This window comes from Nycticebus coucang, chromosome 8, assembly GCF_027406575.1.
Source record: "Nycticebus coucang isolate mNycCou1 chromosome 8, mNycCou1.pri, whole genome shotgun sequence".
Classification (NCBI taxonomy): Eukaryota; Metazoa; Chordata; class Mammalia; order Primates; family Lorisidae; genus Nycticebus; species Nycticebus coucang.
Genome location: NC_069787.1, coordinates 90,036,479 through 90,050,926, shown reverse-complemented (window position 1 = coordinate 90,050,926; position 14,448 = coordinate 90,036,479). Strand labels below are relative to the sequence as shown.

The 14,448-nt window shown below is 45.6% G+C and overlaps 1 protein-coding gene across 2 annotated transcripts in view; it reads right to left on the bottom strand.

The window, feature by feature from the left end:
- Nucleotides 1-3,319: 3,319 nt before the first annotated feature.
- The window catches only part of EXOSC7 (exosome component 7), a 37,163-nt gene continuing 26,034 nt past the window's right edge, over nt 3,320-14,448 (bottom strand). Inside the window, exons 5-8 of one of the 2 annotated variants that reach the window (XM_053599429.1) lie at nt 12,127-12,197; nt 7,395-7,518; nt 6,103-6,258; nt 3,320-3,562 (exon numbers count right to left, since the gene is read on the bottom strand). In XM_053599429.1, coding sequence (XP_053455404.1) covers nt 3,458-3,562; nt 6,103-6,258; nt 7,395-7,518; nt 12,127-12,197 — 456 coding nt within the window. In that variant the 3' untranslated portion in view covers nt 3,320-3,457. Of the gene's footprint in view, nt 3,563-4,305; nt 4,460-6,102; nt 6,259-7,394; nt 7,519-12,126; nt 12,198-14,448 lie in introns of those variants that run through there. The other variant, XM_053599430.1, reaches the window with a different exon arrangement.

The window sequence follows — 14,448 nt, the reverse complement described above, 5'->3', positions numbered from 1 at the left end:
TCTGACCTTAGTCAGTGGTCTGGATGACATTAAGGGGGGGGAAGGGGTACAGAGGCTCAACCATCATTTTGTGAGGCATTTGCCTCTGGTATGACTTTTGCATGGTCTCCAGGAAAGGAATTGCTGCTCTCCTTTGGCTAAGGGGTGGGGACTTCTCCCTGCCTTAAGGATTCAGGGAAGGTGGGGGACCAAGATCCTATCTTTATCCCAAGTCCCCTTCTTTCCTGATGAAAGCCTTGACTTTTGCAAAAATAACCTACTGAGGATGCATCCTTTGCAATTCTTCTACCCTTGCACAAGCAAATCCTGGGCATGAAATTCAGCACATTCTACCCCACAGTTGCAGATCAGTCTCTTTAAACTGTACTATGAAGGCTGGTTTTTATAGCATGCCACAGCTGATGGCTGGTAGAGCCTGCCATTTTTTAAAAGGCTATCTATGGCAGTTAAAAGAAGTCAGCCCACTCAACAGTTCTCATTACTACCACCAACTCCACACTACTCTATGGTTAAGTGCTTTCACATAGCCTAGCCCCAGCACTTCCTCCTCCTGCACCTCATCTCAACCACCACAGGCAAGTCTTGGTAATGATCATGCTGTAGGTTATCCATTACCTACAGGCCTTTGCTGCCGCCTGCCAATGGGAGTTCCTAACTCCCATTTGGAGGGTCTGCTTTTTAAGGTGACTACGGGTACCAACTGCTTAGTCTGTGATTCTCCCTAAAAGCAGGGCATGAGACAAGGACTCATGTTCTGGTAGTTAATTTGGAAGGTGTTCCCAAAGGGTGAGAGAGGAAAAGACTAAGGAGAGTAAAACAGGGAAGAGTTGATCCCAGTCACGAGCACCTGGGGCGTGACTGCACCTTGCAGTTTGACGAGTACATCAAATACCTCTCAAAACTGTCCATCCAAGGATCAAACAGAGCAGCATTTCTCCATGGCTCCTATCCCCCAGGGACTGTGCCCAGAACTAGGCTACACTTAGATGCCAAGTGGGCTCCTGCCAGTGTTCCAGGACTCAGTGTCAGAAGCGCCTAAGAAAGCAAAGGTCTATGGCTAGCACTGGGAGCGAGCCTGCTGACAGGCAGTGCATTGAGGCCTGCAGCTGTGGCCGGCCTGAGACAGGGCTGAGGACAGGGAGCAGCACACCAGAACCATCTAACGACACACAGGACATTACTGAACAGGTCCCTCACTGACTGGCGTTACCTTATGGCCATTATTTGGGATGTACAAATTAACACTGAGATGAACTTTCTGAGTTTCATGTTTTCTCTCCCTTTGTATTTTGAATTACTTACTTTGGTTACATTCCCAAAAGTAGAATTATTATAACATTAGGTCAAAGGGCGTGAACATTTTTAAGGCTTTTAATACACTGCCAGATTGTTTCCAGAAAGTCTGGAGCAGCATAAATTTTTGACTACTGGTAGTTTATACCTGAGACCACTACCTCTATTGAGCAAATGCAAACAGCTATTAATATTCTAAATTCATGTGTTTTACAGGCTTGAATTTACGTGATGTGGGAGACCAAGGGATCACAGCAACAATAAAAGCTACTCAATATCAACAACAGTGCATTTCTTACATACCTGCTGTTACTTTGGTCCACCTCAACATTCTCCTTGGTATTTTTATTTATAGGTCACTAAAGACAGCTGTGGCTGAGCTGGATGAAACAGGTCTCTCCAGGACAATATTTTTCCAAGTCTTTGCCAGTCTCTGCTCTCAGTATTCTCTTATTCTGAAAGCTACACTAATCAGACCTTTCCAATAAATGCCTCTCCTAGGGGAGTGACCTTGCTCATTTTACTTTATTTATATTTTATTTCATTTGTGACATACACATCTTATATGTAGGGGTGGCCTCCAAAGAAAGGTATGGGGTGGTTAGAGACAGATGCTAACATCTATTCCTTTTCTTATCTTCACTGTAATCCAGCTGGGTAGCTGTTTGCTGGATCCTGGCCTACCAATGCCTCATCTTTCGAAGGCAGACACAGTAGAGCCAAGTTTCATGTTTCTGATAGTACCGATTGCAATTCATGCACCTCCCACTGATCTAGTGAAGTTGATTGTCAAACTGGCCTTCCAGACATCACTCAAACTCAGCTGCCATCTCTGTATCACCACTGCCAGTGTCTCATCATGTTGTGGGCAGTTAGCCAGGACCAGGGGAGGAGGAATGATGTTGGTTTCTGCCTTGTCAAGAGCACTGAGTGTCATGGTACCTGTACAGACAATCGCTGGAAATCACTGGAAAAACGTAAAAGATGAAAATCCAGGCTGTGTTCTCAACAGGGTAGCAGGTTCAGCATCAAGCCCAAGGCCAGGCAGTTGCTTCTCTCCACAGGGACGGACCTGGCTGTACTGGGGGGAGGCCCCCACACCACGGCCTCTGGAAGCAGTCCACAGGACTTCAGCTCACATTATGGTCTTTCCATTAGGCAATAAATTCCTAACACCTTATTCCATTTGTCTGAGATGCACAGAGCAAATGCCACAGCTGAAATACTCTCCTTCAAGAATCAGCTCCTTCCCCAGGGTGTTATAAGATTAATTTAGGAGTTTTGGTCCCCCTGGAAAATAACAGACTGTCCTACTCAGGAGGAGATGCACTTCTAACACACTGTGCTGAGTAGAATACAGGATTATAGGAAGGGCTTTCTGGGCTTTGAAGAACAGCCTCTCCTTCTATCCCCAGAGTATGAAGGCAGGTGAGTAATCAAATGGCAACATCTCTAAAGCAGCCTTCTTAAATCTGATACAACAATGAAATCTTAGATAGCACCAGAGAGTGGTTATGTAACACAAAGCAGTTTCTGAACAAGAGTGATAAGGAAAGGTTGGCTAAGAGCCAATGTGGCCACACTAAGACCCTGACCGTAGGGAGTGGTACCTGGATTTCCTGGAGGGCAGGAAGCCAGAGGTGTGCTTCCTAGGATTTGGGAAGGCTCCCTGGCTCTACCTGCCTTCTCTCTTCCCACTCCCACAAGCACCCAAATGCCCAAGGTTAATGAACTTTTCTTTGTGATTCTTAATTTGAAAGCTCAACAAGAAGGAAAAAAAAGTCACAAGACATATCATAAACATTTTCTTTAAACCATTCCTGCCCGTTCTTTATTCCAGTGTGTTTACTATTGCTGTTCTGAACACCTGGAGCAGGAGTGCCCCGGGGAGCCCACGACCAGAACCCTCTCCCTTGGAAGCAGATCCTAGGCTTGGCTGCCATTCACTAGGCATGGGCCAGACTCTCTGAGGGTCACAGATGGCACCTCAGCTTATAGCTGAAGAAGTCCAGACACACCAAACCAGACCAGAAAATAGACTTTAATTTTACAGGTACAAATGTGGCCTTAAATTCATTAACAGTTAAGAAAAATATATGCAAACTTCAGTTTGAAAGGAAAAATAAAAAACAGACGCTCCGCAGTTGAGGGGATGATGTGCACGTCACCCCAGGAACCCGACTTTCTGTCTCTTGGGCCCCAGGCTTTCTTCCTTGTGCAGAATGCTCTGCAAGGAGGAGTGCAGCACCTTGCCCACTCGCTCGCCGGTCTGCAGAAGGCGGGGAGAGAGCACACACCCACCTGTGAGGCACATGTGCTCGGAACAGGAAAAGCTTCTCTTTCTGCCAGCCAGCCATTCTGATGCTGCACACATTCTGTGTGCCTTAGAAGACTTTTATTTAATTAAAACAAAAACAAACCCCAACAACATAATATTATACTTACATTTCAGACAAACCTCCATACTAAAACCAAACAAATGAACAAAAAAAAGACACTAATCCTCAGGCAGCGAACAAGAAGTGACAAAGCCTGCTTTACAAATAGCAAAGCTGTCAACCACATTTGGGCTTGGTTATGGCCATGTCACACGATACTGCAGAGAAAAGGCATAGTGAGACCACAAGGAATCCAGAGTTTGTCTGGATGGTGCTGAGGAGATTTCAGCAAGCAGTTTCTTTCTTTCCTTTTTTTTTTTTTGAAGAGAGTCTTACTTTGTCACCCTTGGTAGAGTGCCGTGGTGTCATAGCTCACAGTAACCTCAAACGGTTGTGTGCAAGTGAGTCTCTTGCCTCAGCCTCCCAAGTAGCTGGGACTATAGGCACCTGCCAGCAAGCAGTTTCTTTCTTTCTTTCTTTTTTTTTTGCAGTTTTTGGCCAGGGCCAGGTCTGATCCCGCCACCTCCAGTATATGGGGCCGGCATCCCACTCCTTGAGCTACAGGCGCCACCCAGCAAGCAGTTTCTTAATCACCTCCCACCAAGCCTCTAAGCAGAACTGCTTAGATGTCTGGATGGGGTCTTTGGTGTTACTGCCATGGAGAGAGATGCTAAAGACAGTGGAGTGTTGGAATCAAAACACACTGGGGCGGTGCCTGTGGCTCAAGGAGCAGGGCGCTGGCCCATATACCTGGAGGTAGTGGGTTCAAACCCAGCCCCGGCCAAAAACTGCAATGAAAAAATTAATTAATTAATTTATTAAAAAAAGAAAACATCAAGAATTCAGACAGCCCCCAAATTTAGTAATCACCTGTACACAGCACACACAAGAGGGCTTCTCAAAAAGAAGAAAAAAATAATATACAAAAATCTTTCTTGGCTCAGCGCCTGTAGCTCAAGTGGCTAGGGCGCCAGCCACGTACACCAGAGGTGGTGGGTTCCAGCCCAGCCCAGGCCTGCCAAACAGCAATGACAACTACAGCCAAAAAATAGCTGGACATTGTGGCAGATGCCTGTAGTCCCAGCTACTTGGGAGGCTGAGGCAAGAGAATCATGTAAGCCCAAGAGTTCAAGGTTGCTGTGAGTTGTGATGCCACAGCACTCTACCAAGGGCGATGTAGTAAAACTCTGTCTCAAAAAAAAGAAATCTTTCTTTATGAAACTGTTATTCTGTCTCCAGGCTCATCAATCACTTTAAGAATATAATAAGCCAACCACAAGCCTCCACCCCATCAAGTCTTGCGCATTCCCACAGCAGTTTAAATTTAGCTCTGCCACTGGTTCCATTCCCAACAATGTCAGGAAGAAAGAGACCCAAGCCTAGATCCCTGGCCCAATCCTCTGTAGGCATATTCTTCCCAAAGTAATTAAATGTGTGCCCTCTGCTCTGGCCCCTAACTGTAATATAGGATGAGATTCCAAGTATGACTTAAAACTCTTATGAAAATATTGTCTCAATCTAAAAGGCTGCAAAGTGATCAACTCTACAAAATGCAAAATCAGGGTTAAGGTCCAAAATGCCTTTGGAAAGATTTTCATTGTAACATTAGAAAAAGAAAAATGTTGCAGTCCACCAAACAGTGATACTGGCTATTCATATGAATGAAGGTACAGAGAGGACAAGAGGAGATGAGACAGACAAGATGCCAGGGCTCGTGAGGGCTTCAGTGCCTCTGAGTCTGGATTTGCAGGGAAGAGCAGAGGTAGAGGACGGCAGCCTGCAAAGCAAGCCCTGGGGTGCGCAGCTTGGCCATCCAGCCATCTCAGAGTTGCTGCATGCCCATGTGATATAAACAGTGAGACAAGGCCATGGGGCTGTAGTCTCCCAATCAGAGTTAGCAGACTTGGTGGAAGGAGAAAAAATAACTTCTTTTCTTTGAGATTGAGGATAGGAGTTAGAATCTCTGTGTCTCACAAGAGAAATTATTAGACTCTTTACATTATCAAAGTCTAATAATGTAGAAACTTAGAGGAAGAACAATTTGCAAAGGAAAGCAATGGCTACTGGTAGATTCCTTACCTCCCAGTCTGGAGCCCTCACAACCAGCCGCCTTGGCTAGGTCAGCAGACCCTCAGCCCACACTTGCTACTCTCTAAGTTCCACATTTGGGGTCACACCCTTGATAAGAGTGCGGTGGCGTCACAGCTCACAGCAATCTCAAACTCTTGGGCTTAAGCAATTCTCTTGCCTCAGCCCCCCAAGTAGCTGGGACTACAGGTGCCTGCCACAATGCCCGGCTATTTTTGTTGTTGTTGTTGTAGTTGTCATTGTTTAGTGAATGGGGAGAATTCGCAGGGTATGACCAAAGGAGAAGGAAACAGCAAGCACTCCCAGCCAGGGATCAGCACCTGCCCTGGAACCACAGCCTCACCTCCATCATCTCGAAGATGCTCTCTGGATCCAGGCTGCCCTTCCCCACTTTCCTCATGCACGTCACAACTCCCCTGCTGGTCACTGACACCAGCAAGCTGGCCAAGGAGCAGGCCTCCTCCTGAAGAGTGGCATCCACCACATGCCGATAGCCAATCTGCAAAGTCAGTTAGGGCAGCACAGCACAGGTGTGAGTAACATATTACCAAAAGCCGCACCCTTGATGGCCTTGTGGGTAGGAATCACTATACCAGTAAGGAACACACATTGCCCATTCAATACCTTACTTTAGATTCTGTTCATAAGGAAAGCATCTGAAGGAATGTTCTACAATTCTATTATAGGCCACTGTGTGAGTGGTGTAACAAAAATGTGAAATAGAGGGCGGTGCCGGCCCCATATACCGAGGGTGGCAGGTTCAAATCCGGCCCCCGCCGAACTGCAACAAAAAAATAGCTGGGCATTGTGGCGGGTGCCTGTAGTCCCAGCTACTTGGGAGGCTGAGGCAAGAGAATCGCTTAAGCTCAGGAGTTGGGAGGTTGCTGTGAGCTGTGTGAGGCCATGGCACTCTACCAAGGGTGTAAAGTGAAACTCTGCCTCTACAAAAAAAAAAAAAAAAAAAGTGAAATGGAAAGATGGCATGAAGATGGCCTGACAAGGGTTAAAAGTGAAATTTCAAGTCAAAGGCCACAAATGGCTTCCCACAGAGAGCATCGGGAGAAATCCACTCCTGGTGTCATGTGCCTATTTTCCTGATGGCAAGGGTGACTCAAGAGGGTCTGTGCTAATAAACATGCTCAAGAATGAGGCAAGACCCAACATCTTTCTTTTTCTTTTTTTTTTTTTGAGACAGAGTTTTACTTTGTCGCCCTTGGAAGAGTGCTATGTTGTCACAGCTTACAGCAATCTCAAACTCTTGGGCTTAAACAATTCTCTTGCCTCAGCCTCCCGAGTAGCTGGACTACAGGCGCCCACCACATTGCCTGGCTATTTTGTTGTTGCTGTTGTTGTCATCATTGTTTGGCAGGCCCGGGCTGGGTTTGAAATGGTCAGCCCTGGTGTATGTGGCTGGTACCCTAGCTACTGAGATACAGGTGCCAAGCCAAGACCCAATATCTTTCTGTCTGAACATTTCACCACACCCCCTGATTTCTGAAGTGATTTTAGTAGAATTAAACCTGACCCATTCAGCCTCCTGCTATAACTTCTTGCTCTATTAAATAACTTCAACAGGTTGGGATTAGAGACCCACATCCACAGGGAAAACAAAAACTTTAAGATGCAAACTTCTACCTTGCACAGAGTAACAATGCAGGGGACGTTCTCCACACTCAGTCGGATGCAGTCATACGGGTCATCAGACAGTTCAATGTCCTTCCCCCCCTCTTCATCCTCTAGAACCCGAACCCTTGGTATCCTGCAAGCAGAAGCACAGTTAAAATTCCTGCTTATTGGAAGGAGAAAAAATAACTTTTTTCTTGAGACCGAGGCTAGGAGTTGGAATCTCTGTGTCTCACGACAGAAAATTATGCTATCCCTCTACTTTACCATCTCTATCCTCGTCATCCTTGTCAAAGAGCACAGGCAGCACAGCAGTACAGTGAGGAAAGGAGTTCTAGAAAATAATGCTGGATCAACCAGATGTCCACATGGGGAACAAATGCGTCTCAACCCTCCCTCACACTACACACAAAATCCACACCAAGAGATACAAATGTGAAAGATAAAACATTAACACTTTCGGGAAAAACAGAACATCTGCGTGACCTTGGACTAGTCCAGTGGTTCTCAACCTGTGGGTCGCGACCCACAGGAACTGTATTAAAGGGTTGTGGCATTAAGAAGGTCGAGAACCACTGGACTAGGCAAATACTTCTTAAACAGGATATACAAAGTGTTATCATAAAGGGAAAAATAGGGCTTCCGAGTAGCCAATAAACACATGAAAAGGTGCTCAATTTAAATATTCACCAAAACATGCAAATTAAAACTACAAAGTGATAGTCAGGCACATTTGCCAGAATGGTTAATATTAAAATGACAAAAATAAAACTTGAGTTGGCCAAGACATGGAGCAAATCAGAACTCTCACAACGTTGTTGGTGAGGGTATCAACTGGTAAAAGCACTTTGGACACCGTTTTGCAGTATCTACTGTCACTAAACACAGCCATATCCTGTGACTCAAAACGTTCCTCCCCCGCATAAATGGATAAATCTGTACACCAAAATCAGTACACAAATGTTAGTGTCCAGCCCTAACACTATTATAATAGCCCCAAACTGGAAACTACCCAGATGTCCATCAACAACAGAACGGATAAACTGTGGTTTACACAGAGGAACACCACACAGCAAGAAGCTAGCTGTGACTATAGGCCACAACATACAGGTATCAAAACATAATGCTCAGTGAACAAGGCAGACACAAAAAAGAAAAAGAACGTAGTATATGATACCATTTATAACGAGTATAAAAATAAGCCATATAGTTTTAGGACACTGGTTATCATTAGTCAGTGTAATGAATGCCGGGCTACAGGAGGTGGGAGAAACTTCTGGGATGTTGGCCAACACTGTTTCTTGAGTTGAGTGCTGGAAAACACATTTAACCCATAAAGTCAATTCACTCCAGTCCAGGGTAGAGGAGCCAGGAAGGAAAAGGCGTTCCACTCAGCTGCTATAATGGACACAGTATTTCTGCTTTCCCCAGTTCCTCTGACAAAAGCCCTCTATGATACAGCCCTGCTGGCCGTCCCTCACAATGCACCCCTGCATCCCTACACAATCCAGACCAGGGAAACTTTAGCCACAGAATGTCAATAAGGGTCAAGGAGTCCTACTACCCTGGTTCGAGCTTCCACATCAGGGGCCCCTAGGTTGTAAGAACTAAGTAACATCCTATGTGAACAAGTCAGGTAATCAGTGGAACTTTGATTGGTACATTAAAAAAATAAGTGTGTACATGAGCACACACATACACACAGAATGTTTTATTTTAACTTTCCAACCATCTGGCCACAACTCTGAGCAGAAGAATGAAAGAAGATCCTTCTAAAGGTCCTGAGGGTGCAGGTCTCTGCCCGTACCAGGAGCACTTGATGGCTCAGAGCCCTCATTCCTTGCTCTCTGCAAGGCTGTTCTTGGTGTAGGGATGAGATCGTAATTGTGCCCATGACCGCGTCTTCCTCACTCTGAGCAGCTGGATTTTACCATCCTGACATACAATTTGCCCAACACCTTCCCCACAGCTATACCAGCCTTATCTAATTCCCAATTTCTCTTTGTGCCTGGGTGCCCAAGGAAACCAATTGGCAGACAGGAAGTCATTTCTGAGGCTCAAGATACATCAGATGGTAACTTTCTTTCTTCCTCCAACAGGGCCCAAGCACAAGCTGCTGCTGATGGGATCTAGCACACAACCTCCCACAGTGGGCACGAGTGCCAGGTCCATGGCTCACTCATCTCACCAAGAGCTCTAGTGGCACAGTTAGGGGTGGGGGACTCCACAGCTTTCTTTCTCAGCAGGTATCCCATCCTGCATTTTGTTTGTTTTAAATTACACAGTTAGTCTACATTCACCATCATTAAGCCTTTAAACATATGGCAGTGTGAATTTTAGTCTCTTAGACTGGACCTTCAAGTTGTTTCTAATTTCTTACCACTATAAAGACCTGTGATGAACAACCTAGAATAAGTATCTTTGCTTACTTATTTAGTAATTTCCCTAGATTAAGTTGCTAGAAGTTTCTTTTTTCTTTCTTTTTTTTTGAGACAGTATCTCACTGTGTCACCTTCAGTAGAGTGCAGTGGCATCATAGCTCACAGCGACCTCTAATTCTTGGGCTTAAGCGATTCTCCTGCCTCAGCCTCCCAAGTAGCTGGGACTACAGGCGCCTGCCACAACATCCGGCTATTTTTTGGTTGCAGTTGTCTTGCTTGTTTAGCAGACCCGGGCCGGGCTTAAACCGGCCAGCCTCGGTGTAAGTGGCCTACTCACTGAGCTATGGGCGCTGAGCCTGTTGCTAGAAGTTTCTAATCCTCATTTTTTTTTTTTTTTAGAGACAGAGTCTCACTTTATGGCCCTTGGTAGAGTGCCGTGGCATCACACAGCTCACAGCAACCTCCAGCTCCTGGGCCCAAGCGATTCTCTTGCCTCAGCCTCCCGAGTAGCTGGGACTACAGGCGCCCGCCACAGCACCCGGCTATTTTTTTTGTTGTTGCAGTTTGGCCGGGGCTGGGTTTGAACCCGCCACCCTCGGCATATGGGGCTGGCGCCCTACTCACTGAGCCACAGGCGCTGCCCCTAATCCTCATTTTTTAATACCCCAGGATCCTCTGTTATCTTAATGGAGGCCTTCTCATGGAATGTATACTCCCGCCTACGCAAATGCTGCAAACTTTCCTCAAAGTAGTTAGTGCATAAAAGTGGGAAAGGCTAAATAACCAAAAAGAAGAAATGTCAACTCCAGAAAAGCTAAGCAGACTGGGCACAGTGGCTCACACCTGTAATCCTAGCACTCCAGGAGGCCGAGGCAGGTGAACTGCTTGAGCTCGAAAGCTTGAGACCAGCCTGAGTGAGACCCACATCTCTACTAAAAAAAAATATCTATATATATATATATATATATATATATATATAAATCTAGCTGGGTCTGGTGGTGCATACCTGTAGTCTCAGTTACTTGGGAGGCTGAGGCAAGAGGATCCCTTGAACCCAGGAGTTTGAAGTTGCTGTGAGCTATGATGTTGCCATGCCCTCTACTCAAGATGAGAGAGTGAGACTTGGTTGAAACAAAACAAAACAAAACAAAACAGCTTAGCACCTTATCCCTTCTATATAGCCTGTCTGGAAGGCTGAATCACAGTGGCATAAATTCTTGTTTGTTTGTTTGAGACAGAGTCTCACTCTGTTACCCCAAGGTAGAGTGCTATGGCATCATAGCTCACAGCAACCTCAAACTCTTGGGCTCAAACGATCCTCCTGCCTCAGCCTCATGAGTAGTTGGGACTACAGGTACCTGCCACAATCCCCAGCTAGTTTTTTTCTATTTTTAATAGAGACAGAGTCTCATTCTTGCTCAGGCTGGTCTTGAACTCCTGAGTTCAGGCAATACACCCACCTTGGCCTTCCAAAGGGCTAGGATTACAGGCATGAGCCACTGTGCCTGGCCCATAAATTCTTATTTTTGACTTAAACTGGAGAGCAGGCTGCTATTAATGCATTTGTGTGTACAATCAAGGAATATGTGAGCACCCACTATGAGTCAGGTACTGTTCATGGTGCGAGGAATAGAGCTGAGTATAAAATAGCCAAAATCCTTGTCCCCAAGTTTTCCCAGGAACACTATTTGAGTTGCTGACCAAATGTAGGTGGTATCCACTCTTTCTTGCTTCTCTGCAGTTTTCTATTATTTTTCTACATGGTATATGTTTATTTATGAAAATAATACTAAAAATAAATACAGAATTATATGTATATGCTGAGTTTTAACTTATGAAATCTCTCTTTTCTGGAGATTAATATTAGATACCATCAGTTTCTATCACATGTACCCTATCAAAATACTACGTACCCATTATTAAAAAAAAACAAAAGATACCACCAAGATACTCCTTGCTATCTTTACCTATGAGCGACAATAAAAATTTTCTCAGTGTTCCATTATAAGTGTCTGCTCTGGTCTTCTGCAGGCCTACAGAGCTGTTTGCAGGAAGACTCACCTTATTTGGGGGGAGGGGGATTTGAGCCAGAGTCTTAACTCAGTCACCCTAGGTAGAGTGCTGTGGCGAAGCTCACAGCAACCTCAAACTCTTGGGCTCAAGTGATTGTCTTGCCTTAGCTTCCCAAGTCGCTGGGACTACAGGCTCCTGCTGCAACCCCTGGCTATTTTTTTTTTTTAGAGATGAGGTCTTATTCTTGCTCAGGCTGGTCTTGAACTCCTGACCTCAGGCGATCCACCCACCTCGATCTCCCAGAGTGCTAGGATTATAGGCATGAGCCTCCATACCCAGTGAAGACTCACCTTGTATTGAAGAGAGCAGCCTTAACAGCAACGGAAATGGCATCAAACAAATTTCCACCACATTCCAGCAGCTAAAGGAGACAGGGATTAAAAAGGGAAGAAAAAGCAGACATTATTTCTTACTTTAAATATTACCCCACTTAAAGTACACTGATTCCTAAGAAATAGTGAATGTGTGTTTATAAAATAAAGATAAGAGTGCATGGCTGCTGTCCTGGCAAACCATGTGGTGGCTACAGCTCACTGACATAGTGTGTTCACCTATCTGCAAGTGCTGCGTGGTCATGGCTGTGCTCAAATGAGCCACACATGCAAGGTCACAGCTGGCCCTGGCTGGGTACCAATACTCAGAGGTATTGGCTTGCCATGTGCTCCTCTCATAGGCACTCTAGCCAGTTGGGCCTGCACTGAAAGAGGGACTGATCACCTTTACTTTGCCCTAAATAGCTTCCAATGCAGCCTCAGAGTTAGAGCCTGAGGCCTCCAGTCTTTGTTAGTTAGAGCAAAGCCTCCAGTCTTTGCTAACGTATGACTGGCCTCAGAAAATGGTCGCTACTAATGCTGCAGCTACTACCAAATTCATACTCACTAGAGGAATTAGCTCTTATATAATGCTCAATATACAACTGGTCTGACATGAAACACTGCTGCATGTTTTCCTTAATTATAATAAAACTAGGCTCTCCCAAAAAAGATTCTGACCATAAGCGGAAGGGTTGAGTGCACTGGTGTGTGCCCATCTAACAACAAAGGTCAGTGGAAAGCAGGAGGTTGTTCTGCCCCTGTTTTAGAGAAGCTTTGGCCTAAACTTAATGAATAAAGCCAACTGGGCTGCCCTGAATAAGAAAGGAGAGAAATCATAAGTAGAAAGAAAAGTCGTATATTTCTGTGTGTTTTGTTTAGAATCTGTCTCCTCTTCACCTAAACACTATGAACTCCTAAAGGCTGGGACTCTATGGTTTTATTCAGTCCTAATCCCAGAGCTCAGAAGGGCTGCTATGAAGAATGAGTTTGGTGATTATTTGTGACAGACAGGCAGACCCTACGCCTGGGCCTTCCAAACTCAGCTAAGTCAGATTCAACAATCATACCCAGAACATCCCATCATGCACTTCATTCATGCCCACAGCAAACCTCTAATTCTCACCTTTAAGCTTTCCAAGTAGACCTCCGGCCCAAACTCTCTCTTCTATATCCTTGCATGCTTCTTATTAAAATGTAATCCCCAGTCTGTGTCACCACCTGCCTTTGTAACTGCCACGTATTCACCTAGCAACTGGACGAAGCTCTTTTCTACTCAGGGGACTATTCAGATTAGACTGCTAGGCAGCAAAGGGGCTTGGGCCAGACTCCTGAGTCAGTGTGCCTGGATTTGATTCCTGTCTTTTCCAGTTAGCCACATGACCCTGGGTGGTACGTAACCTCTCTGGGCCACATCTGGAGGATGAAAATCACACCTATCTCACTGAAAGACCAGTCTTGTGACCAATCTCCCATCAAAGGTCACCTGTACAAGGAGTTGTTATAAAGGTGGAAAGAGTTCCTATTTGTAAGGCCCTGAGAGAAGTGCTCAGCACATGGCAAGCATCAGCGAAGTGCAGTGCTTTTACTGTGCTGTGCTGTCTCACTCCAAGCGGACACAAACTTTGATTCTCAACATTCTAGCTTACCGCCTAGATATGAAATTAACAGGGCAGAATGCTAAAATAAACCCTGAATATCTGCCGAGGGGCCTTCCAGAAGGGCAGGCACCAATCAACCTGTCTTCCTCCACAGGGTGCAAAGGAATGAGCCCTTCCCTGGCCCCAGGTCTGCCCACACTCTTCACGGTGCACGGTGCATCACACAATGGGAAAACTTAGGGTGCTCCCTGGAGTCAGGCAGTGTGGGCTGGACACTTGTCCCTGCCACTTGCTACATGTCCTCTGAGCTTTGGTTTCTCCATCAGTAAGGCAAAGCCATGCTTCTTTACAGGGCTTCTTTCTCTGAGGATGAAATGAGATCACAACCTGAACATTCCTAGCCCGTAACAGGTACTCACAGGTCCTACCCTTCTCCCTCTACTGCCAGGCAAGCCCAGTCTTTTTGCTAAATATACTATAGCCAAGATAGGAGGAGAGTAAGTGGGCCCAAGATCCAAAGCAGCCAGCCTGGGCTACCTGCAGAGGTTCAGAACAAACTAGTAGGCAAATAAGAGGCACAGAACAGGTAATGTCACAGAGAGACACCCCAGGGGTAAAAATCCTTTCTGTGACAGAGGTGGAAAAGAAGCAGAACTGGAGAACAGGAAGACACATCTGGTCACAAACACCTCCCTCTTTC